This window comes from Pelobates fuscus, chromosome 7, assembly GCF_036172605.1.
Source record: "Pelobates fuscus isolate aPelFus1 chromosome 7, aPelFus1.pri, whole genome shotgun sequence".
In the NCBI taxonomy this organism is placed as follows: Eukaryota; Metazoa; Chordata; class Amphibia; order Anura; family Pelobatidae; genus Pelobates; species Pelobates fuscus.
The window spans coordinates 167,897,836-167,925,371 of record NC_086323.1 but is presented as its reverse complement, the minus strand read 5'-3'; the positions used below and the strand labels follow the sequence as shown (position 1 = coordinate 167,925,371).

At 42.8% G+C, this 27,536-nt stretch overlaps 1 protein-coding gene across 1 annotated transcript in view; it reads left to right on the top strand.

Moving 5' to 3' along the window:
* Positions 1-27,536, top strand: part of SUSD3 (sushi domain containing 3) — a 93,734-nt gene that overhangs the window by 46,677 nt on the left and 19,521 nt on the right. Inside the window, exon 2 of the mRNA XM_063426906.1 lies at positions 14,043-14,231. Coding sequence (XP_063282976.1) covers positions 14,043-14,231 — 189 coding nt within the window. The remainder of the gene's footprint in view (positions 1-14,042; positions 14,232-27,536) is intronic.

Genomic DNA, 27,536 nt, shown 5'->3' with positions numbered 1-27,536 from the left:
GTATCCCTATTGGCCGATACCGATATTGCCGAAAATACCGAATATCGGCCGATTATATCGGTAAAACCGATAATCGGTCGATCCCTAGTTGGAAGTGATGGGATGGGGTAGAGGGAGAGTATTGGTAGGAGTACTGGTTCCGTTGTCTTGTGTGTAATCCTGATGTCCTGTAGATTCCCATGGCATGGTATGAGTATCGGTAGTGATTGCTTCATCGAGGTCGGGTGCTGTTGGTCCGAGCTCGTCTTTTGCCCTTCCTATACTCTGTGTGTGTGTGTGTTTCTGTGGAGGCCATCTCCTAGAATAGGGCGTGTTGGTTTGGGCCTCTTTGGGTGTTACATGGTCTTTGGTGTGAGGGTGGTCATCTGCCATTTTCGTTTGTGGTCTGGGTTTGGTAGGTTCACAGCGGCCTCCAGGGGTCATTGGTTTTGGTGCCGCAAGGGGGGTATGTGCTGTAAGGTCTGTGTTAGTGTAAGTGTGTTTGTCGGGTGTAGCTGAGGTGAGCGATTGGGGTGTTTTGTGTTAGGGATGTGGTGGGGGGGAAGGTTCGTAATGGGAAGCGACCCGGTTGGTAGGGTATGGGGCTATCCGTGAGTTTCAGAGTCTATACTCCTTGAGTTTGATCACCCGTCTGGTCTGTCCCGGGAGGGGAGTGCCCTATATGGTTGGGAATTCGAAGATCCATGGCTCCCAAATTTTGTCGAAGTGTTTGGTGTTGTCGTGTACTAGGGCGGTGAGTTTGTCCATGGACATAGTTTCATTGATTTTCCGCTTTATGAGTGACATAGTTGGGGGATCTGGGCTCCCCCATTTCTCTGCGATTGCCCTCCTGGTTGCTAGGGCTAGCTTGGCTAATAATTTATTTTGTGCACTTGGGGTGTCTCTGAGTGGTCTGGAAAGGAGCCATAACCATGGGTCCATCGGAATGGTGGTATGTAGTGCTTGTGCTGCTAATTGTGCTATTTGTTGCCATAGTGTGGCTACCTGGGGGCATAACCACCACATGTGTAGGAAAGTGCCCCTATTCCCGCATCTCTTCCAACAGAGGTCGTCATCAGTTTGTCTCATTTGTTTCAGGCGCAGCGAGGTAAGGTACCATCTGAGAAGCGTTTTGTACGCTTGCTCTTTGTGGTTGACACAAATCGATATCGTTGCTGTAGCCTCCCAGATGTCTGCCCAGTCACTTTGATCCCTGATGGGGCCCAAGTCCCTCTCCCAGGCTGCGATATAGGGCATGGAAGCTTCCTGTGTTTTTCTTTTACTGAGAAGGGAATATATTGACGATATTTGCCCCCTGTGGAGTGGGTGGTTGTTACATGCTTTTTTGAGCGGGTTGAAGGGTGTGGTACCAGCTGTCTGTATGGCAGGTTGGCTGATAAAGCTGCGTATTTGTAAGTATCAGAAGAAGTCTCGGGTGGTGAGAGGGATCTGTTGGGGGAGATCCGCGAATGGGATGATACTTTGGTTGTTATAGAATTGATTTATGCGTGTCAGGTCGTTGTCTTCGAAGTGAGTGAAGTCCTTCGGGGACATGCCTGGTGCGAATTTTGTATTCCTAAGGATGGGCATTAGCGGGGAGGGATGGGAAATGAGTTTGTGTTTTTCTGTGATTTTATCCCATATTTTGATCGTGGTAAGAACTGCCGGGGAGGTCGAGGGGGCCGGTGGCCTGGCATCCTGATGTATTAATTTTTACCTCCTTATTAATTATTTGGTTGCAATTTCGTCAATGATAGCTTCGGATAATCCCTCTGCAAATGCAGTGATTAATCTGTTATTAGTCCAGTCTACCTCAGAAGCCAAGGTGTGGAATTATATGGCATAATCTGAGGCAGAACGGTTCCCTTGTTTAATACGCATTAGGGCAGTGGAAGCATTGTTCTCCCTTCCCAAAGGTTCAAACGTTAATTTGAATTCCGCAAGGAATTTCTGGTAATTATGGACAATAGTCCTATCACTTTCCCATAATGGATTGGCCCAAGCTAAGGCTTTACCTTTCAGTTGGTTCATTAAGTAACACATTTTTGCTCTACCCGTGGGGAAGGACCCAGATGAGTTCCTTTTTTTAGCAGCTACACACATCAATGACAGTTACATTCTCTGTATACGTTGTTCTCATACAATACATAGTAAAACAAGAAAAACATTACATAGCATGTACCATAACATGTGTCGTGGTAGGATTTTGACCTGGCAAGAGCGTACACAGTCAGAGTATGTGGGCCTTTTTATTTTATATTTAAGAAAAAGATAAGGAGAACAGAGGTGAGTCTGGTTCAACTGGAAATAAAAAGATCTTGAAGTGCACTGGTTAACTTAAAATCCATTGAGTAAGTATAACTCGATGACAAACCGATGGGGTAAAGAACTCTGTTGTCATTATCAGACTATCAGAGCACATCTATGGCTAGGTAGCTTGACTGTATACACCCCTTATTTATGAGGTTTTGCAGGGTGGGGGTAATGATGGTTTACTCAACAAGTTCAAACAACTCAGACAGTCTGGGTGTGTAAATAAACTATAGTATCCATCTGAAACATTTCTAAATCAAATAAACTCTAACAGAAACAAACATACGAGAAATAAAACATGGGGAAATTCAATGGGGAAAAGGGGCCATAGGAGTGCTCAAGTCACTGAGGAAAAAACTCTCTTTCTTGTGGGACAAATGGAATAACTCTCTTGGGATCCCACGCATGTAAGGTGGAGATGACCTAGGATGTCGTTGGTCTGGCTGGTAAGCCCAGTGTCTGCAAAAAGGCTGTGCCCTCTGACAAAAATGACAATCAGAGAGTAGAGCCACACTTTCTTTCCCACCTCCAAGAAGTGTATGGAACACCAAACACCTCAGAAAAATATCAAAATATAGAAAAAGCAGTGCACTATTTTAATAACCCCATAAGGGAGGAACAATTATGCAGAAACACAAATCCTTCTCAATAGTCAACCTTTTTCTTTAAGTGGAATTCTTCAGTACATTCATAACTGAAAAGATATATATATATATATATATATATATATATTGTGATATTGCTAACATTTCTTATAATAAATGAGTGGTAGATATCCTACTCACATGGGAGAGCTTTGCAAGACTAGCTCTCAATCATTTGTACTTCTACAAACAGGTAGTTATCCATTTAAATTTGGTTTTGACATGACTACTGGGATCCCATGCGAAACTTTGAGTTCTTATTACAAGATCGAGACCAGCATCTATTCACTTTGACTCTACTAATTGACACATGAAAATGTAATTCAACAAGAGGGTGTGCGGTGCCTTTAAAACTAACAATTTGTGGCGAAAAGCAGCCGAACAAAGTTCCAAAATCAGTTTCTCTTAACTGTACTATTACCCCTCTTAAATTTAATTGGCTCACATGGCCATTTTGAATTTCAGTGTCTTGCTATGAACAGCAGTAGTATGTGACACATTTTTGCATTGTTCTAACAATCAGTTTCGCAAAATAAGTTGTTCTGCCGAACCATGTGCCCAATTGAATTTAGGTAACAACATGATCTTGCACAGCAATTTGTACATCTGTAGCACAACTGGTTATAGAGAAGCAGGTGTTAGAATATTGTGCAAAGCTAGCCACCAAAATCCAATTGGCTGCCAAGCCTTGTGACTTATGACCTTTTTGTTGTAAAGCATATAGGGCACCATACGTATCTACCATTTTCACACATTTCAAAGTTTTTGATTAGCAATTGTTTTTTATAGGCATTTGAAGAAAGTGGTGTAATCGTAATAAAAATAATGATCTTCACAAACACAGCAGGTTGTCCAACAACTTCATTCCTTGGCCACCTAGTAATGACTAACTTCCAGTCCAATAGTGCTATGTCTGGTCTAGTATAATAACAGTCCAAATCTACAAAATTGGAATTATAAAAAAACACAATGTTGATGACACTTAAAGACAAGATTGCAGTCCAGTAATCATTTACTGCTGTGTTTGTGCAAGGTAGTCGGCGTCAATTATTTCACTTTAGGAACATCCACTCTGTGAATATATCTTCTTCATATCTATGTCCTCCTTACGTTTAAAATGATAGTGGTAATCCAAAGCACCTGTCATTAGCTATCTAACCCTACTAATCTGGATCTAGACACTGCCATATTAGGGAGCTAACAATGGGCATGTTGGCAGAATAAAGACATAATTAACACAGTTGTATGTGGCATGTTTGGAAATGAGTTTTTAGTCTATCATTGCATTTGTGCCATGTGAATCTGTGTGAATGCAGTGGGTATGCCGAAATCGTACATGCTAATAATGTGTTTTTTTTTAATGCAAATTGTATATTTGTATCTGTGCACATGCTCTGTGTTTATGTGTTTTTGAACTCCACGCATGATTTTCCTTCTTTATGATTATGTGGGTATATTAATTATGGATTGGCACTGTTAAGATCAGTGGCTATTTTGTTTGATAACCAAATGATGTACCTTCCATTAGCTTGGCTATCCACTCTTCAATTGCAAAACTAATTCAGCTACATATTTCTAAGATTAAAATAAATTTAGCAAAACACATCCATTATACTCTCCCCAGTCAAGGGGGAGCTTCTTTGCACTATGGAAATCAGTGCTATTAAAGTAAACAAAGACATTGTGGACAATTGCATTGGCATGATGAGTATTATGATGTACCAGTTGGTATAGAATGAGATAGAGAAACTCACAGAGCTTGCTAAAATGTTTATACATGGCTAAGACAGCAAGTGATGTTTTAGATCGGATTAAAGGACCTTTTTTCAAGACCCATCAACAAACACAATATACATAGACGCACACAGAACTATAGATAGAATTATAGCAACAATATAAAATTAAATACCAAGGAATCATTTCCACTAGAGCAGAAAATGTATCTAAATTATTATAATGAAAAAGGAAAATAAAAAATACAACTAGACAATATACAATACATACATGGCATATTTGTATTTAACCTTGTAGGTGCAGTTGTACCAAGTATCCATAGCCAAAATTACTCCGTTTTAACAAGTGTCTTTATCCAAAATGACTCAAATTGCAAGAACAGTTTTCCTCAACCATCAACCCTGTCAATCATGGTCTGCACGTCTAAGGCAACACATCTATCATTGCTGGCTTGTCAGTCCTCTTGTCTTGATAGACATATATTCATAGTTTTTAGCTTGTGTCCATAATACAGTTCTCTAAAGCATTTTACTAATGTAGCTAAAGTGGCAGTGTCACTTATGCGGTCGTTGCAATTTTTTTGCAATTTGATATGTCTGGGAAGAGGCTGATGGGACATGGCAAGTGCCAGTTGATGGGAAATGGCAAGGTGTAGTGATAAAAGCTGCTCCTAGCTCTATTGTTTGCCTTGTAATTTTCATCCAAATCTGCACGTACATGTGACAAAGTAATTCAAACTTACATCTTGTAAATATGTTGGAATCTCATTGCATCCAGGTATGAAAAGTTTAATGAGCACCTAAATGGTATATTATAACATACGGAACACTCCTGAAATGAGGCTCCTGCGAAAGGGAGGAATGCAAAACCAAAAGAGTTGACCTGGCATCCAAAATATATTTACATATGAAACCAAGAAAGCTGTGTATGTATATACAGTTGTAATCAAAATTATTGAACCCCCATTGAAAATTGAAATAGCTCAACACAACGAATGCTTCCAGTGGTTTCCCCAAATTCAGCTGAAAATGCAACTTGTTTTTTGACTTTTCCAGTCTCAAAATTATCCAACTCATTCATGGCAAGCATATTTAGTACTTAGTACAGCACCCTTTTGCTCTTATGACCTGCTGCAAATGAGATGCCAGACACCAGCTTCTGGCAGCATCCCTGAGGAATCTTAGCAGATTGCTCATGAGCAATGGCCTACAGTTCAGTAATATGTTTTGGTTTGCATGGTGCAACTGCCTTCTTAAAATCCCATCAGAGATTTTCTATGGGGTTTGTCAGATCACTGTGATGATCACTGTAGAATTTTCCAGGACTTCTTCTGCAACCAAGCCTTGGTGGAATTTGAGGTATACTTGGGGTCGTTGTCTTGTTGGAAGGTCCAATGACTTTAAGCTTCAGCTCCCTCACAGATGGCATGGCGTTTTCTCCTAATATTTCCTGGTAATTCAAAGTCTCCATCTTTGTAAACCATTCTTTTGACTTAGCCATATTTCTAATATGCAGTCAAATGTGACACTCAACTATCCCCTAGTCAGGTCATAGGCGTGCGCACGGGGCCCGCTCTGTTTGCAATATTACAAAATCCACTGCTGTCCACGACCTCTTCATCTCTCGTTCAGTAGATTTACTAGCCTTAACGGAAACATAGCTCTCCCCCTCTGGCACTGCTACCCCAGTATCTTTTAAATGCTGTATTATGTTATTAGGGATTGGGCAGCAGGGTATTGTTTTCTGTGTTATGGTTCTCCATGGGCAGGTGAGGAAGATCAAAGATCTCTCTCACTGGCCCACAGGCAGAGAGGGAGGCAGGATAGGACCCGGGAGCTCTAGCCAGCAGGCTAGAGTACACTCACCACTGGACCACCAGGGATGGCAGCAGCACGATCCCCCCTCCCTACAAAAATGGTCCTAAATGGTCTCCCCACCCCCACAGTTCCTCCAAACAAATACACACAAACAGCACCCACACACAAACCGCACCCAAACACATACAGCACCCTCACACACACACACACACACACACACACTAGCCGCACCATCACACTAACAACACCCTCACACTAACATCACCCTTACACATACACACACAGCACACATAAAAACAGCACCCTCACACTAACAGCACTCTCACACACACACAGCACCCTTACACACACAGCACGCTTGCACATACACACAGCACACACACACTAATATCACACACACACAGAGCACCCTTACACACACAGCACCCTTACACACACAGCACCCTTACACACACACAGCACCCTTACACACACACAGCACAAGTACACACTAACAGCACCCTCACACACACACAGTGCCCTCACACACACAGCACCCTTACACACACACTAACAGCACCCTAACACACACACACACAGCATCTTCACACTCACACAGCGCCCTCACAAACACACAGAGCCCCCACACACACACACAGCGCGCACACACACACACACAGCACCCTGACACACACACACACACACAGCAGTGTATGTGTGTGTGTATATATATATATATATATATTTACGCGGCGTGTGTGTTTGTGCTTTAGGGTTCACACCCTTATACAATAGGCTGCGCACGCCTATGGGTCAGGAATTTCATGTGTTCCAGTTAAAGCGCATCTGGTGCAACTAATGAAGCCCTTAATTAGTTGCATTAGATGTGCTTGAGACAGCACCAGTTTTGCATATGTGTGCTTTTGTGAGGTATTCTATTCAGAAGGTTGAATAATTTTGATGCGCAAACAACCAAACATACAGGGGGTTCGGGTGGGAGGCAGTGAATTCTTAGTATCGGTGTATGCGCTCTTAATGCTTACAAACCCAAAGGAGTATGTCAGCTTTAAGAGAGGTCCTACAGGACTATGGTACAATCTCAGGATATAAGGCAAACTGTCTAAATCTAATGCCCTACTGGTATGGGTGTCTGCGGCGGACATGGCACTGATACAAGATACCAATAACATTCGAATGGCACAACACTCTTCCAAGTACTTAAGGATTCAATGGACAGCGGACCCGGAAAATGGACAGGATCCACTCGGTAAAAATTAACAAATTATTTTCCTGTTCCAGGCAATCGGTATATTTATATGGCAAAATAGGTGACACAGGATATTGAGACATATATTGTACCAACCGAAAACGCGCAGAGAATTAGGCCTATCCAATTTGCATTTTTATTATTTAGCGCCTCAGCTAATGCAAATCGCGATGCGGCACTCTCTTTTAGAGGACAGGAAGTGGGTAGACATAGAATCGCTTAAGCTAATTGAATTCTCATGGTGTAATGTATGGGCGACCCCTCTGCATGGCCACCGAGTACTCCCGCTGCTCTTATTACCCCCCCCCCGTCCTCTGCGTGCGCCACACAACTTATACTGTGACCAAAAGACCCCTCTACAACTATCTTTCTATTCTTTCTTCTTCTCTCACTATCCTCTATGCCTTAGGGCAACTATGAATCAAGGTACATCAAGGTCCCGACCAGTGACAACCTCAATAAGCAAACACGCAGATGTTAACTATATCGTGATAGAAGAGTCACGGATATCGCTGGTTACTGGATGTGTCCACATGATGCTTTTATGTTAATACTGATGTTTAAAATAACATAAACCATGACTCATACCTTGTAAATTTAAAACGTAATGGTTATATGCATTTACCTTAGAGTTTTTTGATGCTGTACTACTCTGTGTACTTACCTTGAACATGCACATACCTTGTTTTTATGATGCACACTAACTATTGTACCAATACTGCAATTTTATGGAATGTCATGCAAAATTAAAGAATACAAAAAAAAGAAGGTTGAATAATTTTGAGACTGGAGTCGTCATTATGAGTTGCATTTTCAGTTGAATTTGGAAAATCCACATGAAGCATTTTCTGCGTTGAGCTATTTCAATATCTTTTGTTTGATATGTTTTTTGCAAACAGCTGAAAGCCTGTAAATGTTGACAATAAAACTGATTTTCAATGGAGGTTGAATATGTTTAATTACAACTGTATATGCATATCGCATTTATTCGAATAGAATGTGCACCATTATTGACAAAATAAAGGGGTACAGTAAGCAAGGTAGACATGTTTTACAGAAGTACAGCAGACAAGCAAACATATTTGTTTTGCAAAGATTCAGAAAACCAGGTGAAGTACAGGAAGTCAGAGAGCTGTTTTGTAGAAGTACAGTAACCCAGGCAGGTAGATGTTTTTGCGCAAGGTATAGTAGGCCAAATGGATATTTTGCCATGCTACAGCAAGATGGTGGACAGAAAGTTTGGCAGAGATTTGATTGGCCAAGGTAAAGTAAGCAAACAGAGCATTTATTGCAGAGATATAGTTAATTGATCATACTCATATTTTAAGAAAAGCAAAAGGTATAGGTACAATGATCCAGATACATTTTCTTGCTGAATAAGACATTTTACAGAGGTATAGTAAATTTAGCAGAGGGATGTTTTGCAGAGGTATATTAAGCCAAGCAGATGGATATTTTAATGAATTTCAGTAAGCCGGGCAGGTGGATGTTCTAAAGAACTACAGTAAGCATTGCATGTGGATGTTTAGCTAAGATATAGCAGTGCAAGCAGATGGTGGTTTTGTAGAGGTGCAGTAAACCAACAATTTTTTTGCTAAGTTGTCATAAACCCAGCAGACAGATGTTTTGCAGAGGTACAGTAAAACCGGTAGGAGGGTGTTTTGCAGAGGTCCAGTAAGCTGGACAGATGGATGCTTTGCTGTGGTTCCGTAATCCACACAGATGCAGAGTTCCATAAGTCGAGTAGACAGTTTGCAAACGTGCACTAAGCTTGACAGGGGATGCTAGCCAGTTATGCACATAGTTTGAGACAGAAAACAGCTTTTTGTTGACTTCAATCTATTAAAAACACAATGAGTAAGCTCATGTACCAAGCAGTACTGATAAAATCCAATGCCACTCACTTTGTTGTACTTTCAGTCAATTGGTGTGTATGTAAAACCCATAGCAGATGGTAACAAATCTGTAAGCAAAAGGAAAAGCTTCCAATTGTGCAGTATGCTGTTATCAGGTGGTGTCATTCACCGTATCCCCAATATGTATAACTCTCACCTAAGCTGGGGACACATAATACTGTTCCATGCATATAACCCGTTTTCACCCCAAACCTACGCTTCTATCAATTTCCAATTATTGTATCAGAGGAACCTACCGTAACACAGTATATAAAAAAATATGAATAAAACTCCAACCTCATCATCTACGGACCTGTGGGTAGAGGGAACAACAATAGCACAGTATATAAGAAATACAAATTAAAACTTCCACCTCGTCATCTACGGGCCTTCAGACTCTCACCTTTTTGGGGGATAAAATCATGTCTCACAGTGTAATATAATAGGTGAGAGTTGTACACCAATGGGTGGGTTGATTAATATTAGTGCAACAAATAATGTGTTAGTTTTTGTTTACTTTGTACAAAATATAACTCTGGGACAATATAGCAGGAGATGCTGCTACAGTGATGGGAAAGAAAAATAATTGAATCAGTAAACAGAATTTCACATAAGGCATAATTTCAAATGAAGAGGCTGCCAATCATCTTCCTGTATCCTGAAGATCTTCTCTATTTTAAAGATCTTTCTCTTACTGTCATTTAGGACTTAAAACATTATGTGTTCTATTGTTTCCAACTCTATGTGGATTAAAGATGGACTGTATAATTTAAAGAAAATCATGTTGGCCCTTAATTCATTTCTCTCTGTACTAGTAAACTCATTCTTGAGCCAGGCTGCCTGTTCAAGAATATAATTTTGTCTACATGCGGCCAAAGGATTCTAGCTTGACATTATTGCACAGTCGTTATTCGGCATGTGCCAACCATACCTTAATAACACACAGACACCAAGTTTTCTGTTGGAGTATAACGTCCACAGCTTTATTAATTAATATGAATATATATATAATTAACAATTTAGGGTCATTGTCAACAGTACTCCTTTCGTTACGCTCTTTCCTGTATCATACCCCCGACAATGACCCTACCAAAATAAACATTAACATAACCAATAATATTTACATGTAACTCAACGGCCTACCAAGAGGCCCCACCTCCATTTGTCCAACTGCAGGGGTGTACCCAGACACCCCTACACCCCTTGGTTCGTAGCCACCGATGGGCTCGAACCTACCTCCAAACTTTTAACTTCCGGCCTACTTTCGCCTAGACCTTGGCCTACCAATTTCTTAACCCACCAAACTTCCAGTTTAACCAAGACCTTTTCCCGCCGCTGTGACCAAACGGGAACAACTTCCAAAACATAGGGTGGGTGGGAGGGACAATTTACAGGTAAGAAAGGCTCAAATTAGAATGGACTTACCCTAAAATGGCCGCTATTTAACATCCCTTCTAAACCACGCCCCCTAGCACAAACCTTAGGACAACCCCTTGACCTAAACTTCACCTGCCTACTCCTGGCTCTGTCAAGGCCCACTTCTCCCTGCGTTGCTCCGTGGTTTCAGGTTTGTTGGGAAAGCTCATGATACACAATGCCAAAGTCATTTATAAACATATGTTTTCCTAACTTACTTTGGTTTAAAAATTTCTCCTCAGCACATTCATTTCCAACGTAATGTATGCCTCTCTTAAGTAGAAGTTATATTTTACAGTCAAGACAGCCTATCGAGCGTTTTATATCACAAAGTGGTGTAACCGAGCAAAGGTTACTGTTTGCTAAAAAGGCATGTTCTACATTAAAGGACCACTCTAGGCACCCAGACCACTTCAGCTTAATGAAGTGGTCTGGGTGCCAGGTCCTTCTAGGGTTAACCCATTTTTTCAGAAACATAGCAGTTTCAGAGAAACTGCTATGTTTATGAATGGGTTAAGCCTTCCCCCTATGTCCTCTAGTGGCTGTCTCATTGACAGCCGCTAGAGGCGCTTGCGTGCTTCTCACTGTGATTTTCACAGTGAGAGCACGCCAGCGTCCATAGGAAAGCATTGTGAATGCTTTCCTATGTGACCGGCTGAATGCGCGCGCAGCTCTTGCCGCGCGTGCGCATTCAGCCGACGGGGAGGAGAAGAGGAGGATCGGAGGAGGAGAGCAGGAGGAGATCTCTCCGCCCAGCGCTGGAAAAAGGTAAGTTTTTACCCCTTTCCCCTTTCCAGAGCCGGGCGGGAGGGGGACCCTGAGGGTGGGGGCACCCTCAGGGCACTCTAGTGCCAGGAAAACGAGTATGCTTTCCTGGCACTAGAGTGGTCCTTTAAAGCATTGTTTTTCATTGCAAATTATTTTTTGGGAGAATCATTGTGTAGCATAGTGATTTTTTTCATTTCTTATATAAATTTACATACATAAAATTTAAAACACAAAACAGAATAGGACAAACATAAAACAAAATTATTTTGTTAGTTTCTGTGTCTTCTAAATGTAAAAAAAAAACAAAAAACAAACAAACAAACATACATATACATACATTACATGAATTTAGATTTTTAACCCGTGGATCAATGCACAAACTCAAGTACCCATGCTATTTTAGTCACCTCCCAATAGTTGAAACAGGTATATCATTTACATTAGGCCCCAGGTAATTTCCCACAATAAATTGTTTATGGTAGGTAATTCTACATTTTATAATAGATCACAATATAGTCCTCGATTTTATATTTTTGGATATGCTTTTTGAGTTACCGGTATTTAATATTTTTGGAAAACCTTTTTAAATGATTATTTCAAATTATTAAAACATCGAGATATATATCATATATATATAAAAAAAAATAGAAATATTTAAAAAATATATATTTTTAAAAGTTTATCCAAAAAAAAAAAATTGTATCCAAAAATATTAAACTGAGCCCATACTTCCTTGTTTATAATTTGGGTCTCTATTAAAGATAGGATAAAAGCCTTAGTCACAGAAAGTTTAAAATCATAAATACGAAACCGAGAATATTTGCAATGTTCACATTTCCATTGACCCATGATGCAAATGGGTTGTATCGCCCATCAGAGAATCACCCGATGAGATTTGTGCCAGGACAAGAGTAGAACTTCTCCTGCTGGCTAAAAGTATATGAACAGGAGGTGATTCAGAGGATAGCAATAGCAGAACACTTCACAGTAGTTTCTTACATTACTGACTCACTCACAGACACACACTTACAGACACACACAATCACTGACATACACACATAATGACGCAGACACACCCACTCTCACCCACTCACCACTCACAGACACACACACTGACAGACCTACACAATCACTCAGACATACACATTCACTGACAGACACACACACACTCACTCACAGACACACACAATCATTCAGACACACACATACACATTCACTGACAGACACACACAATTACTCAGACACACAGGCTCCCTCACAGACACAACCTGACAGACATACACACACACACAATCACTCAGACACACAGGTTCCCTCACAGACACACACTGACAGACATACACACTCACTCACAGACACACACTGACAGACATACACACACTGACAGCCAGACACACACACACACTGACAGACAGCCAGACACACACACACACACATTCCCCCTCCCCCCCAACACTCACAGATTATGTTTTAATTTTAATTTAAATCCACCCAGCCTCCCTACCTTTGGGAAAGTTGGGTGGATTTTTTACCTGGGGTCCAGTGGGGTTGCTGGTCGGGCTGTTTGTGCAAGGAGGGAGGCTGGCAGTCGGGCGTCCAGTTGAGGTCCAGGCGGTCGTGCCGCAGAGTGATGCCGGGAGCCAGAATATGATGTCAGTTAGCCGCCTGCCTAACAAAGTATTTGCCTGGAAAGTGCCGCCCTAGGCAAATGCCTTGTTTGCCTCGCGGCAACTTTTGCACTGGTTACAAATGAAAGATTACTTGTTACTGTCAGTGTGTTGTGAATTAGTCCATTCAATGCTACAGGGGGAACACAATTCAAATATACAGCTTAAAAAAAATAACAGGCTTTTTATGTACTGATTCTGAGACTATACCTGGTGTAGTATCATTGCGATGGCACAGCACACAAATTTTATAATTTTTCCCTTGTATTCGCACAATTGCATATTGAACGGAACATTACAGAGAGCTAAAGCAATCTATGTTTGTTATGATTCCATTTGGAGTGAAAACCTGGTTAAGTTTCCGAGTTCCCAGATTGCAATGCACTACACGTTTTTCAGCAGGAAAACTTTCAGCCAATTTTCCAGATTGCTGTACGGACACTTTCTGCTCAGTCAAGCACAAAACTGCATCACACAGAGATAACCTCATATTGTGGTCTGCCTATGCTGCCTTCATTTTGTATTGATTAATTTTGATTTGTGTCCTCTTTGCTTCCTCTTAGGACAATGTAAGAATATTCTGCCCCCCGAGTCAGGCTCGTTGCATGTAGTACACGGCAATGGTTCTTCTGTTGGGACGGTCATAATGTTCCAGTGTTCCCCAAGGCTTGAATTAGTAGGACATGGAATGACAACCTGTGTTTGGAAAGGGAACCATACCTCATGGACTACTGGAACACCGACTTGCAAACGTAAGAACACTGAAAACTAGAGGAAGAGACTTCTCCAAAATGTAATGGTTTTAAGCTTAATGTTTTTTATTGAGATGTTGGGAACCATTTGACACATTAACAAGAAGAAATATTGTATTTTAATAAAGCATTAAACTGGTTGGTCTGGACATTAGATCAAGGAGGGTTTAATGATGGCTGTCAGTGGCACAAGGTGACTCAGTAAACCTTGGATCGCAATAATAGGCAATGAGCAATAAAGATGGCGTAGCTTTTAAATGCCTACATTGGCACGTATAAGTAGGTCTGGCACATATCAGCAAATATGTTTTTCTATGTGAATCCCAGGTTCATGCATTCCTTTGACTCTGGTGGACTCACATCTTGTTCTGAGGTTAGATTGGTGATCTGCTAGCTTCACCTGTCTGCTCATACAGTGAAATGTGATTGGAATATTGAAAGCCATCTTTAAAACTCCATGCGTAGGGGGAGTGTTATTCTTGACAAATGATTTGCAAACATTAACTGATTGTAGAAGATTGGTACAGAGTGGATCACCATGTTTGTGATGTCTTGCTTTAGAGTGTTATTTTATACATGCCTAGTTTGTCTATAATTATTCCTAAGTTCTTTCAATTTAACGTTGTCAACAATTTGACATTTTTACCTGTACCTTGGTGGTTAATTTATGTATCTTGTCCTTAGCCAAACAAAATTCCATATCCTCAGAAATCACTTAAGAAATAATTGCAAGCCAGTAATGGGTAATACTGGTTTAAAGCAACCTAGGGCATACTACACTCTTCTCCCAGCTCATAAAGTGTACTTAACAAGTTGTAGGCAATCACTTGTATTATCTCCACCAATAAATAATGTACGATGGCCATTGTACCTGAAAAAGAACTTCTAGATAATAAAAAAAAAAAGTTCATAGGCCTAATAGCATACTATGGCTAATTATCAAGCCCATAACTAGTCTAAAGTATCATTCACTGTAACCATATTGCAAAAGACATGCCTGGAACATAATTTCTAAAGAGAGCAACATGAATACAGATGTTCCATGGAGGGTAATGTTATATTTTCCTCCCCTGCACCATTCACCTCAGGTAGAACTTCAAGTGGGGTGAGAGAATGAGGAACGGTACTTCCATAGAAGTAACAATCCTTTTTTTGTAAATGTAGTTTATTCCAATGTTCAACAGAGTGGAACTGGCAAAGGCACCATACGTGTTGAAAAGTTGCCAAGTCCACTATGTTGGATGTTGGAATAAGCTGTACTTAGTATTCAGTATTTTTTTCATTTTCTACTGTGTAACTATTGGTTTGACCCCCTTACTGGCACCACATTAAAATCATATATGTGACTTTTCAATAAATCACCTACACTTTTAGAGAAGAAATAGTTCTATAAAAATAAATAAATAAATAAATAAATAAATAAACAACTAGATCTCGAAAAGGAATACAGTGCTGTTTGGACAACAGGGGCTATTCGTCATGAGTTCATAGCGACCAATTCTTGGCAGATGGAAGGATAGTCAGTTTATCTAAAACCCCAGCTGGTGCTGATGGTTGCCTATATTTATGATAGAACAAAGAAAAGAAGAAAATAAAAATAATTTAGCAAGGGAAGAGACGTTTAATTTAGATGATGTAAATGAAATATATTTTCAAAATATAAATCAGATGACAGAAGTAAGTAGTATGAACCAACACATTGTACAAACAAGCTACTTTGTGTGGTATTATGTAAGAGGGCTAATCTTGGAACCTGTGGGGTGTCATGAAGATACAAGCCTTTTACAGCCATTTTGTGTGAGGTAGTATTTAGCTTAGAGGCACACTATAGTCACCAAAATAACGTTAGCTTAATGAAGCATTTTTGATGTATATATCATGCACCTGCAGTCTCCCTGCTTGATTCTCTGCTATATTTAGGAGTTAAATCACTTTGTTTATGCATCCCTAGCAACACCTCCCTGCATGTGACTTACACAGCCTTCCTAAACACTTCCTGTAAAAGTCTTCTAATGTTTACACTTCTTTAATTGCAAATTCTGTTTAATTTAGACTTGCTTATATCCTGCACTGTAATTTTCTTGATAGACCCTGTAGGAGCCTCCTGTAGCCAATCGAAGTTCAGTTTACAGAGCAGGAGATAAAAACTTTTAAAATTACATCTGATTGAAAATAAAACCATTTTGTTTTCATGCAGGCTGTTTCAGTCACAGCAAGGGGATGTGTTGCTATGGCTGCATAAACAGAAACAACAGTGATTTAACTTCTAAATGGCAGAGAATTGAACAGTGAAATATCAGAGGCATGATCTATTCACAAAAAAACTGCTTCATTAAGCTAAAGTTGTTTGTTGACTGTAGTGTCCATTTAACACAAATATCGTGACGTGTTCTAGAAATGCTTGTAAATAGCACAAGACCAGTGGGAATGTATAGGAATGCCATTCCATTGCTCTAATAGCAATCAGAATTGTGTTCACACTTTTCCAATTTCGGAATATGCAGTGGTATGATTTGAGCCAGGTTGAGAAAGGATAGGTTTAGCTGCATTACCTTTTAAACCAAGTTGGGCATGTTTTCATTTCACTTGCACAGCTTCTCTGAGAAATTGGGAACCACAAGTCACAAAACAACGTTGTGGCTCTGTGTCTTTTCCAACACAACCTGGCCTGTCATCATACTGTATAGTCTTAAAGGAGCCTTTGATAACAAAGAGTAAGCAATATGATATTACAGACTCCTAGGCTATCCAACAATATGTTCTTTAGTTATTGTGTGCTTGTGAACAGTAATTTGTGTTGTTTTAGGCCATCCTACTGTTTTGCAGGAAGTGGGTGACTTCCTTAGGGTACAGTCGGGATCCAGGTGTTGTGAGCTGTTCCAGGAGGCTTTATTCTTCCCGAGCTGAAATAATATATATATATATATATATATATATATATATATATATATATATATATATATATATATATATATTCCACTTTCCTGGAAATATGTTACTTTTGTTTTAAACATATCACAGATTTCTCATTTCAGATATGCAGCTTTAATTAAATTTGAGTTTTTTAATGAAACTGCTTACTCTTTAACACTGACTCTCAAGTAATATCAGTCTCTCCTGTCCACTAAATCTTTACAGAAAAACTGAATAAATTATCTTTCACGGAGAAACTTAACCAATATCCACTGACTCCAATGACACATTTAGAGCATTTCAATTATGTTTAGTTGCTGTCCACATTTTTAAAAATAGGTCCATAAATTATTGATAATTAAACAGTTCCAAGACTATTGGAGGCTGTCCAAGAACTGCTGAAGGCAACTTCTTTGCAATAGGAACTATCCTTACCCTCTCACACCTTAACCCCTTTTTATTCCAGAAGTTTGGTCCTTAAGGGGTTAAAGAACACTCCAAGCTCCATTATCACTACAGCTTGTTGTTGTGGTTATGGGGCCAGAAGTGCCTTGGCTTTCTCTCCGAGTCATTTTTGTTAAACTGTTTTACATTGGTTTGATAACTTACCTGGATGCTTATCCTGTGACTTCTCCTGCAGGATGTCTTCGCTGAACTCACCAGGTCCGATACAGGAATGTCCTCATTGATTGAAAGCGTAGTTATTAAGAGTAGCCCTGAATGGTCCTCGATGGAGCCAACTGGGATTTCCTGCAAGCAAAATCCAGATGCAGGGCTGTCAAAATTCAAACTTTGAAATTACTTGTTTAAAGTGTTGAGTGTCACTTTCCTCACCACTCTGAACTCTGAGGCAATCATATGACTTGCTTCAGTGCGTGAAAGATTAAAAAATACTATATGTCTGCACTAGACGTAATATGATGATGATAATTCCCACCACACCCGCCTATAATAAGTGCTACTCCCAAGGCAATTTATAAATGGAGCACCGTAGGATACCCCACCAAATCAAATTTAAAAAACCCCAAAACTCAGTTTTGCAGAAATGATGAGCAGATAAAAAATACTATTCCATTGGTGTTTTCACTAATTTCATTCTATCAGATTAAGCCAGTATTTAATAAATTAACGTTTATTTTGAACAAAAAACAGTTAGAGTATACAAATCCAAAATATGTTCCTAACAAATTTTACATAGTCCAACATATAAAAATAAAAAAGAGAAAGTTACAAAAAATGTAATGCTCACTGTATTAGGAAAATATCAGTCTTTCTATCCCGAGATAATGAAAATTCACTACAAATTTGATTTGATTCTCAAAAAGCATATAAACGTGCTTAGGTTTTTAGAATATTTTATATACACGTTTATGCACATCCCAGGTTCTAGGCTGGTTTCTCTAAGAATGGGCTGGGTTCTGTAGGAATTCCAGTTTTATGAGAATACATTTGAAACCCTGGCTGAAAATGCAAAATGCTATATATCTATGTACAGGTGTGTCTGATCTCTTTGTAACCAGGTCAAATCATCTTGGTGAATACAGACACTTCGTTTGGAACCAAACTTGATATATATTCCATAATGTCCCAAAAACAAAATAGCATCTAAAATTGCTTCCAAGTTTTCAGTTAATTACCCTTCATTGAACTTACAATATACATTGCAAGTATGTAAATTAGCATCTTAACTGAGAAGGTAGTAAAAACTCCTATAGCCTGTCCCTGCAGGCCTTTTAATGTAAACACGGCGGCACTCCAGCACTGGTGTTAGTTAACATGGCAGGAAAATAATTGGAAAGGGTTAGGGGGGCTACTAATAAGGATAGGGGGAGAGGGGGAGGTAGAAAAATAATTGGAAGTGTTTAGGGGGGCTACTAATATGGATGGGAGGAGGGGGAGGTAGAAAAATTATTGGAAGGGGTTAGGGGAGTACTAATATGAATGGAAGGGGTAGGGTGGGTTCTAATATGCATGGAAGGGGTTAGAGGGTACTAATATGCATGGAAGGGGTTAGGGGGGTACTAATATGCATGGAAGGGGTAGGGGGTTAATATGCGTGGAAGGGGTAGGTGGGGTTCTTTTGTGCATGGAAGGGGTAGGGGTGGTTCTAATATTCATGGGAAGGGTAGGGGTGGTTCTAATCAGGAGGGTCCCGGCGCTGTATCCGGGTAAGTAAAACCCCTTCCCTGTAGTGACCCTTTAATGTTATTATTTAATCATTTATATAGCGACTGCAAATTCCGTAGCGCTGTACAATGGGATAAACAACTCCTAGTTTACGGAATAAGAATATACCCGGCAAGTAAAAATGCTATCCCCCCCAGATTTTTTTTGGTTCCTACGCCCATGGTACCCTGCACTGTAACATTGTGTGCTAGGTCATTGTAGGTACTGTACTGTTTTCAAGCCTCTTTGCCCTGCTCTCTTTATTTACTAGACTTACTTTTTACTACAGTTAGAATTGTGAATTGCAAATTAAGTTCTAAAGTCATAATCTGCCATTTAGGAGTTACATCACTTTTGTTTGAGTCCATGCAGCCTTATCCACACCCCTTCTGGCTGTTGGTCACACAACCTGCATTATGTATCCAGGACATACTTAAAAAACCCAGGACATACTTGAAAACAAGATAAATCTCAATGTATCTTTCCTGGTAAAATATCTTACAAATAAATATATAAAATAATTGTTTAATTTTGGGTGGCTGGGCCTGACTGGCAGGCTGAGTGGACGCATGCAGGGCGAGCTCCTGACCAAAGCCTGTAAATTAAGCCTTTTCCCGCATGCTACCTCAGCCATACTAGCGCACAAACAGCTCGAGAGCACCCTGAGGACCCGGGAGACTCCAACGGTACCAATCTTGATGCTGTCCTGACCTGGTACACCGGACCTCGGCCTTTTGCGGCCCACAAGCCTGACTGGCGTTGGAGGGACGTCCGCTCTCCAGGCGCCACATTTTGTACCTCACAGCAACACTCCCCCGCCTTCCTCCCTCTGGACCGGGGGGGTCATCCCGGTCTCAGGAGACCACGCATCGCTCCTCCACAGCGGCAAAAGCTACTGCACGCGAGTGCCCACGCGGCTCCCAAAATTTCGCCCACAGCCGAAACCCTCCTTGCCTCGACCCTGAGCAAGCTGGATGACATACTTGCCAAATTCTGGGCGACAATAGAAGCAAGACAAAAGCATGTCCACACCTTGACCACACCTTGGAAGCACCGATATCAGAGACTCACACACCTCAAACCCCCTCGCCCCCCTTGACGAAAAGAAAACTGAGGCACCAGAGAACCCGGATACCTGCAAGGCGGAGGCCCAAGAACCGAGGTACATCTAAGCACTTAGGGCCCAACACCCTGAGGGTAAAACCGGCAGCCAACTGGGGCCTAGCCAAGATACAGAGACTGGGGACCATGAATAGCCGACCTCCACAAAATAGCTCCAGCCACGCAGATGAATGCCTACGCAACACGCGCCACTCCATGGGGAATATGCACCCAACAACCCAGCAAGCTCCTTGTAAATCGGATGAAAGGGCAAGAAACTCAAGGAGGCATTTGCATGTCTCGCTCACCAAGCGGTGGACTCCTGTATTTAGCACAGAAGCAGCTCACTCATGATTAAGACAGCTCCCTTTGTTTGTTTATTTTTATTTAGCCTAGCATAGCACAATTCCTAGATTTTACTAGTAACATGACGTAAAGTCATGATTTTATTAAAGACACGGAGGCTCCTATTATGCATATCTCTTTCTTTATTTCCTCAGCAGCAAAGATAGAGGAATATAAATATTATCAAAATGAAAGAAAAAACTGTACAGGCATAACGAGTAGCCAATCACATAACAGAGGAAGTAGCTATATAAGTCCTGTGTCTCCCACAATCCCCCTCTTTCTTGCGCAACCGAAGACCAGGTAAGATAAACGATGTCCCACTTGATCCAAACAGGAAAACGGGAAACAAAACGAGAACTTCAAGCTAAAAAAGATAGAAAAAATATGGTAATTTCCAAACTCAAAACTGTAGACTTACCAAACATAAACGTGAGGGATCTACATGAAACATGATTCTGAAATAGAATATATACATGATTAGAAATCAATATAAAACTGTCAAATCATTCAAGCATGATAAAACTACACAGTACAAAACCATGAACTCAATACAGACCCAATTGCCCACGTACTCGTATTGCATCGAAGCATCTCCAATCCCAAATCCACACCGGGAGGGCGGGAGGGAATAATACTCGCCTCCGTGTCTTTAATAAAATCATGACTTTACGTCATGTTACTAGTAAAATCTAGGAATTTTATTAAAGACACGGAGGCTCCTATTATGCAAGTTCAAAGCTGTGCTATCACCTGAGATGCGACGTGTTCAATTGGTCTGAAATAGAAGTCTCTGAAGGTCGACTCTCGGGACCAGTCCGCTGCGCGCATGATGTCCTCCAGGCGGCAACCAACTGTGGATGCCTTCGAAGCCATAGCACCCCTTACAGAATGAGGCGTAAAGACAGATGTGTCTATACCCGCTAGGGATAAAAGCCAACGAATCCAACGCGCCAGCGTCGGAGTCGATACTGGGCGATGAGGAGCCTTAAACGAAATGAATAGGGGACGGCGTTCAGATGAGCGCACCGTACGTGTAGCCTCTAGATAGGCCTTCAAACAATCCACTGGGCAGAGCGCCGGACACAACGGGAATCTAGGATATACGAAGGATTTGGACGCCGACTTAGTTCTCCTAGATATGGTGAAAGTAACGCCATCCGGCGTAAACACAAAGGCACCCCAGTCAAGAGCCCTAACATCGGAGACTCTCTTACAAGAGACCAGGCAAAACAGCATAACCATCTTGGAGGATAATTGTTTAAGAGTCAAGTCCTGGTTAGGGTACCAATCCGACAGGAACCGCAACACAATGTTGACGTCCCAAAATGTCGAAAACCGCGACCTAGGCGGACGGACGAAGCGAATACCCTTGAGAAGACGGCATACAAAAGGATGTTTGCCGATGGGTACACCTTCCAAACCACCATGACCGGCTGATATGGCCGATCGAAAAACATTGATAGTCCTGTACGCCTTGCCTGAGTCGAACAGGGCTGTAAGAAACCCCAGGATCAAATGGAGAGGGGCAGATATGGGATCCACTGCCCGTTCCATGCACCAATCAGACCAAGACTTCCATGCAGCTCGGTAAGCTGATCGTGTGCCCGGAGCCCAGGCGTTATCGAGGAGCAAGAGAGTCGACTGTGGAACGTCAGGGACAAGCCAGCGTCCCCTGAAAGGAACCATGCTACTAGGGGCAACTGGTGCTGGAGCACCAATTCGTGCGAGTTCCCATCCGGATCCAGAAGGAGGTCCTGGAAGTTCGGCAACAGACGAGGGAAGTCTATGGACAACTCCATCAAACGAGGGAACCACGGACGTGATCTCCACAGAGGGGTGATCAGGGCCAGACAACAGTCGTGACGAACCAGCTTCGAGATCGTACGAGCGATCATGTTGAATGGGGGAAAGGCATACAGGTGGCCTGGAGGCCATTCTTGAAGAAAGGCATCCGTCGCCACTGCCGCCGGGTCCGGTCTCCAACTGTAGAACCTCGGCAACTGAGTGTTCAGTCGAGATGCGAACAGGTCCATCTCGAACCGACCCCACAGCCTGTTTAAGCTTTGGAAGACCGAGGCGTGCAAATGCCAGTCTCCCGAGTCTCTCAAATGTCTGGAGTTCCAATCCGCACTTGAATTGTCCAGACCCGGAATATGTTCCGCCGTCACCGAAACGTTGTTTAGAAGGCAGAATTGCCAAAAGTCCTTCGCCAGCAGAGCCAACATTTTGGACTTGGTTCCGCCCAAGTGATTTATGTATCGGACTGCCGATACGTTGTCCAATTTGAGGAGAACACAACAGTTCGCCCTTCCAGGGGTAAGGCTGCGAATCGCAAAGGCCCCCGCCAGAAGTTCTAGGCAGTTGATGTGTAACGACTTCTCTGCGTCGGACCATTTGCCCCCCGTGGAAATGTCGCCACAACGAGCCCCCCAGCCGTGCAAGCTGGCATCTGATTCTATGACCACGTCCGGAACGGAACCGAAAATTGCTTTTCCGTTCCAGGCTTCCATGTGTGCCAACCACCATACCAGCTCGTCTCTGGACTCCTCGTCCAGACAAAGTCGTGATTCGTACGATCGACCCGAACGTAGGTGTGACCCCTTGAGCCGCTGGAGAGCCCGGTAATGTAAGGGGCCTGGGAATATCGCCTGAATGGAGGAGGCCAGCAGGCCGATGATCCTCGCCAACTGCCGGACTGACAAGTCCGAAGCGCGAAGAGCTCGACGGAGCTCCTTCTGGATGGCTTTTATCTTGGATTCTGGCAAGTACAGGAACTGCCGCACGGAATCCACCTGGAACCCCAGAAACTCCATAGACTGGGCGGGTGTCAGGACCGACTTGTCCCAGTTTACCAGAAAACCTAGGTTCTGTAAGAGGTTGATCGTCCAGCCTAAATGCAACTTCAGGCATTCCAACGACTGTGACATGATCAGGATGTCGTCCAGGTAAATAATTAGTCGAACCCCTCGGGTACGGAGGAACGACACCACCGGCTTCATAACCTTGGTGAAACACCAAGGAGCCGAGGAGAGGCCGAACGGAAGGCATGTAAAACGCCAACGCCGTCCGTGCCAGGTGAAGTGCAAGTAGTCCCTGGATTCTATCGCTATTGGAACCGTGAAGTACGCATCCTTCAGGTCCAATTTGGCCATCCAATCCGACTGTCTCAGAAGGTCTCTGAGACAATGGATGCCTTCCATCTGGAAATGTTGGTAGCGTAGGAAGGCGTTGAGAGGGCGAAGGTTTATCACTGGGCGGACACCGCCCCCTTTCTTGGATACAAGGAAGAGATTGCTCGTAAAGCCTGGAGTGGCGAACGGCAATTCTTCGATGGCGCCCTTTGAGAACATCTCCGCGACTTCTGCGGAGATCATCGCGTCCTGCTCCTGTGGGAGGGACAATTCCCTGGGGGTATACGTTTGGACAGGCAGGGAAACAAAATCTAGTTGGTAACCCTTTACGCATTGCAGAACCCAAGCATCTGAGGTAATAACTGCCCACCTTGGGTAAAATAAGGCTAGCCTCCCCGCCACCCGAACCTGATCGAGAAGGGAAGAAGGGGTACTCACCATAAGGGCGTCTGCCCGACGACCCACCACGGGGGTATCTAGAGCCCCACGATCTCCCTCTAGCCGGGAAGAAAGGAGGCGTTTTCGGGTCCTGGAGCCCTCGAGAGGGGAAAAAGGAACCTCTGTTGGCACGGAATGAGCCTCGGAAACCACGGCCGGGAGGACGGTTCCTGCTACGCCCGGCCCCACCGAAAACCTTGGGCGCGAAGACGCGCTTCATATTAGCTTGCGCCTTGTCAATAGCCGTAAAGGTTTTTACATAGGACCCCATGTCCTTCACAAAGGATGTGCCGAACAACATCCCCTCATCGGCTGAGTCAGGTTCAGCTACGGTCATAGCAGCCAGCTTAGGGTCTATTTTCAAGAGAATAGCCTTGCGTCTCTCGGAAGACATAGCCGTGTTGGCATTCCCCACAAGGCATATAGCTCGCTGGACCCACCCGATGGCCACATCCATATCTAGAACTGAGTCGCCATTACGGGCTGCCTCAAGGAGCTCGTACAGCTTAGACAGGGGGCCCAGCGTATCCAGAATTTTATCCTGGCACCCTTTCAGGGAGTGATCAAGACCCTTTTTAGGCTTCCACCCAGACTTATTAAGAAATTGGGCAATTTGAGGGTCCACGTCAGGGGTCTTACAGGCAGCGCCAGGGAGGGAAGGTCGTGGGCATTCGGCACGCAATTTATTGCGGCCTTCCTTTGACAGAGGCGTGCGAATCCTCTTGGCCACATACTGGGCGATATGGTCCGGAGGGACCCATTCGGCAGACCGCGGGTGACGCAGGTCGTCCGGGTCAAACAGGGGGTTCCCCTGTGGGTCTAAAAGCCCTTTTTCATTATCCCCAGCGGGGTCTGGCACTTTTCTACGGGGAACGGCAGAGGACCCAGAAGGGGTTACACCCGTAAGGGGTTGATCCTCGCCAGACTCGTCCTCCCCATAGGAGTCATATTCCATAACATCGGAATCATTGTCCACACTCCGGTCGGTATCCGACCCATCATCCAGGGCTCTAGCCCGTTTCCACAATCTAGCCTTTTTAGCCCGGCCAGGGGCTCTTGTGCGCGTGGGATGCGCGCTATCTGCGACCGCCAGAGGCGTGTCAATCATGACAGGCAAAGCCTGCATCGAGGAGTGGGACCCGAGATGTCTAGCCTTTGCCTTCGCCTTACGGGCACCCAGCACAGTTAGGGCAGGGGAAGGGGACCCCACACCCAGGGGGTTAGGGGCAGCCATAGAAGGCAAGAGCACAGACTGAAGTGACTGGGCAAAAGAGGATGAGACAGTCCCCATAGCGGAGGCAATAGCCTTTTCAAGGGAAGAAGCCATAGTAGCTTCTAACAAGGCCTGGAGCTCCTGAGAGGCCATAGCGCCCTCGGGGTTATCTATTGGAAAACCCCCAGAGGGGACAGTAGGCCCATCCTTGCTATCCTGCATAATGAGGTACAAGAGAAGCAAAACTGAATACTAGAAATGGGTTGATTAACCCAGCAGAACATAAAAAAGGCTAAACCTGATCGTTGGTGTAGCAAGGGGACCCGTAGGAAAAGGACCGACCGCACGGCACAGCAGGGTGAAACGAATGATCGCCCAAAATGGCCGCCGCACGTGTCAGGGTGTGCCCGTGGACCGGCTCCAGGCGGGGGAAGGGGCGCGTGCACCTACCCGCGTGGGCAGCCCGCGAGAGGGGAAAACGAGCACACTCAGTCGCGTTCACAGAGAAAGGGCCACGCGGCTAAGATAGCGCCGAGAAGCGGCAACAGGGGCGGTAGGAGGGGAAAACAGCCCGCGGCGGCGGGCAAAGCCTCTAGGGGAACCCCCAAATACACCAACGATGTAGGTACTAGATAGTAATCAACAATAAATAAAAACGACAATAATGAAACAAAGCATAAGCAAAACATGAATCACAAGTAAACAAAATGCAATGAGTAGGAGAGCTCAAGTAAAATACTTAGCTGTCTGAGGAAGCAGCAAAGAAAGAGGGGGATTGTGGGAGACACAGGACTTATATAGCTACTTCCTCTGTTATGTGATTGGCTACTCGTTATGCCTGTACAGTTTTTTCTTTCATTTTGATAATATTTATATTCCTCTATCTTTGCTGCTGAGGAAATAAAGAAAGAGATATGCATAATAGGAGCCTCCGTGTCTTTAATAAAATTAAAATTCACAGCATAGACCAGACATACTGCACTAAATGCATAACACTGTACAATCAGATACAAAGATAAAAGTGTTTAGCTATGATCTGTAATGCAATGTCCTAGCCTGACCGTTAACCTTACTGTGACTAATAGGTGAAACATATCTGTGAACCAAACTACTGCTTTCCTTTGCTTTCCTTTGTTTTTATAAGCGCAAGTTATTACCCTGTTTATATAACTACCTGTAAAAAAAAAAAGTGCTATATCATTAATGCCATGTGATTAAGCGTGTATGCAAACCCGATTGCACCAGCTCTTGTGGCACTGCAAATCCGCATGTTAAACTTATGCACAAACAAAATAAAGAATTAAAAAAAAATTGTTTCATTTCAATCAGATGTTAACTTACTTTAGATGTTTTAATCTCTTGCTCTGTAAATTGAACTTTAATCACACATATGAGGCTCAATCAGAGTCTAGAAGGCTATTGACAGAACAGGAGAAAATATAAATTAAACAGACTGTGCAGGAAGAAAGATTAAAGATTAGATCTTTCTGTACAGGAAGTGTTTAGGAAGGCTGTGCCAGTTGTGTGCAGGGAGGTGTGTCTAGGACTGTATAAACAAAGTGCTTTATATCCTAAATGGCAGAAAATAGAGATGTTGGACTGAAGGGCATGATCTATATACATATATAAAGTTGTTTTGGTGCCTATAGTGTCCCTTTAAGCTAAATACTATCTCACATAAAATGACAGCAGAAGGCTTTTGTCTCTATGACACCACACAGGTTCCAAGATTAACCCTCTTACATAATACCACACAAAGTAACTTGTTTAATATTCTTGTTCAGGTTTTTCCCACAGGAAAGCATTAATTCAGTTCTTTCCTATAATGAAGTTTGAATGCGTGTGCTCACCGTGCATTACGTCCCCAATACTCCTTTACGCTACTTTATGGATTATACCACACGAAGGAGGCTATAGCTGCTCTGTGATGTTGGAGGAAGTGGAGAGGTAAAAGCAAGGGAACCTAGGCACTGAAAAAAAGGAAAGTTTATTTTT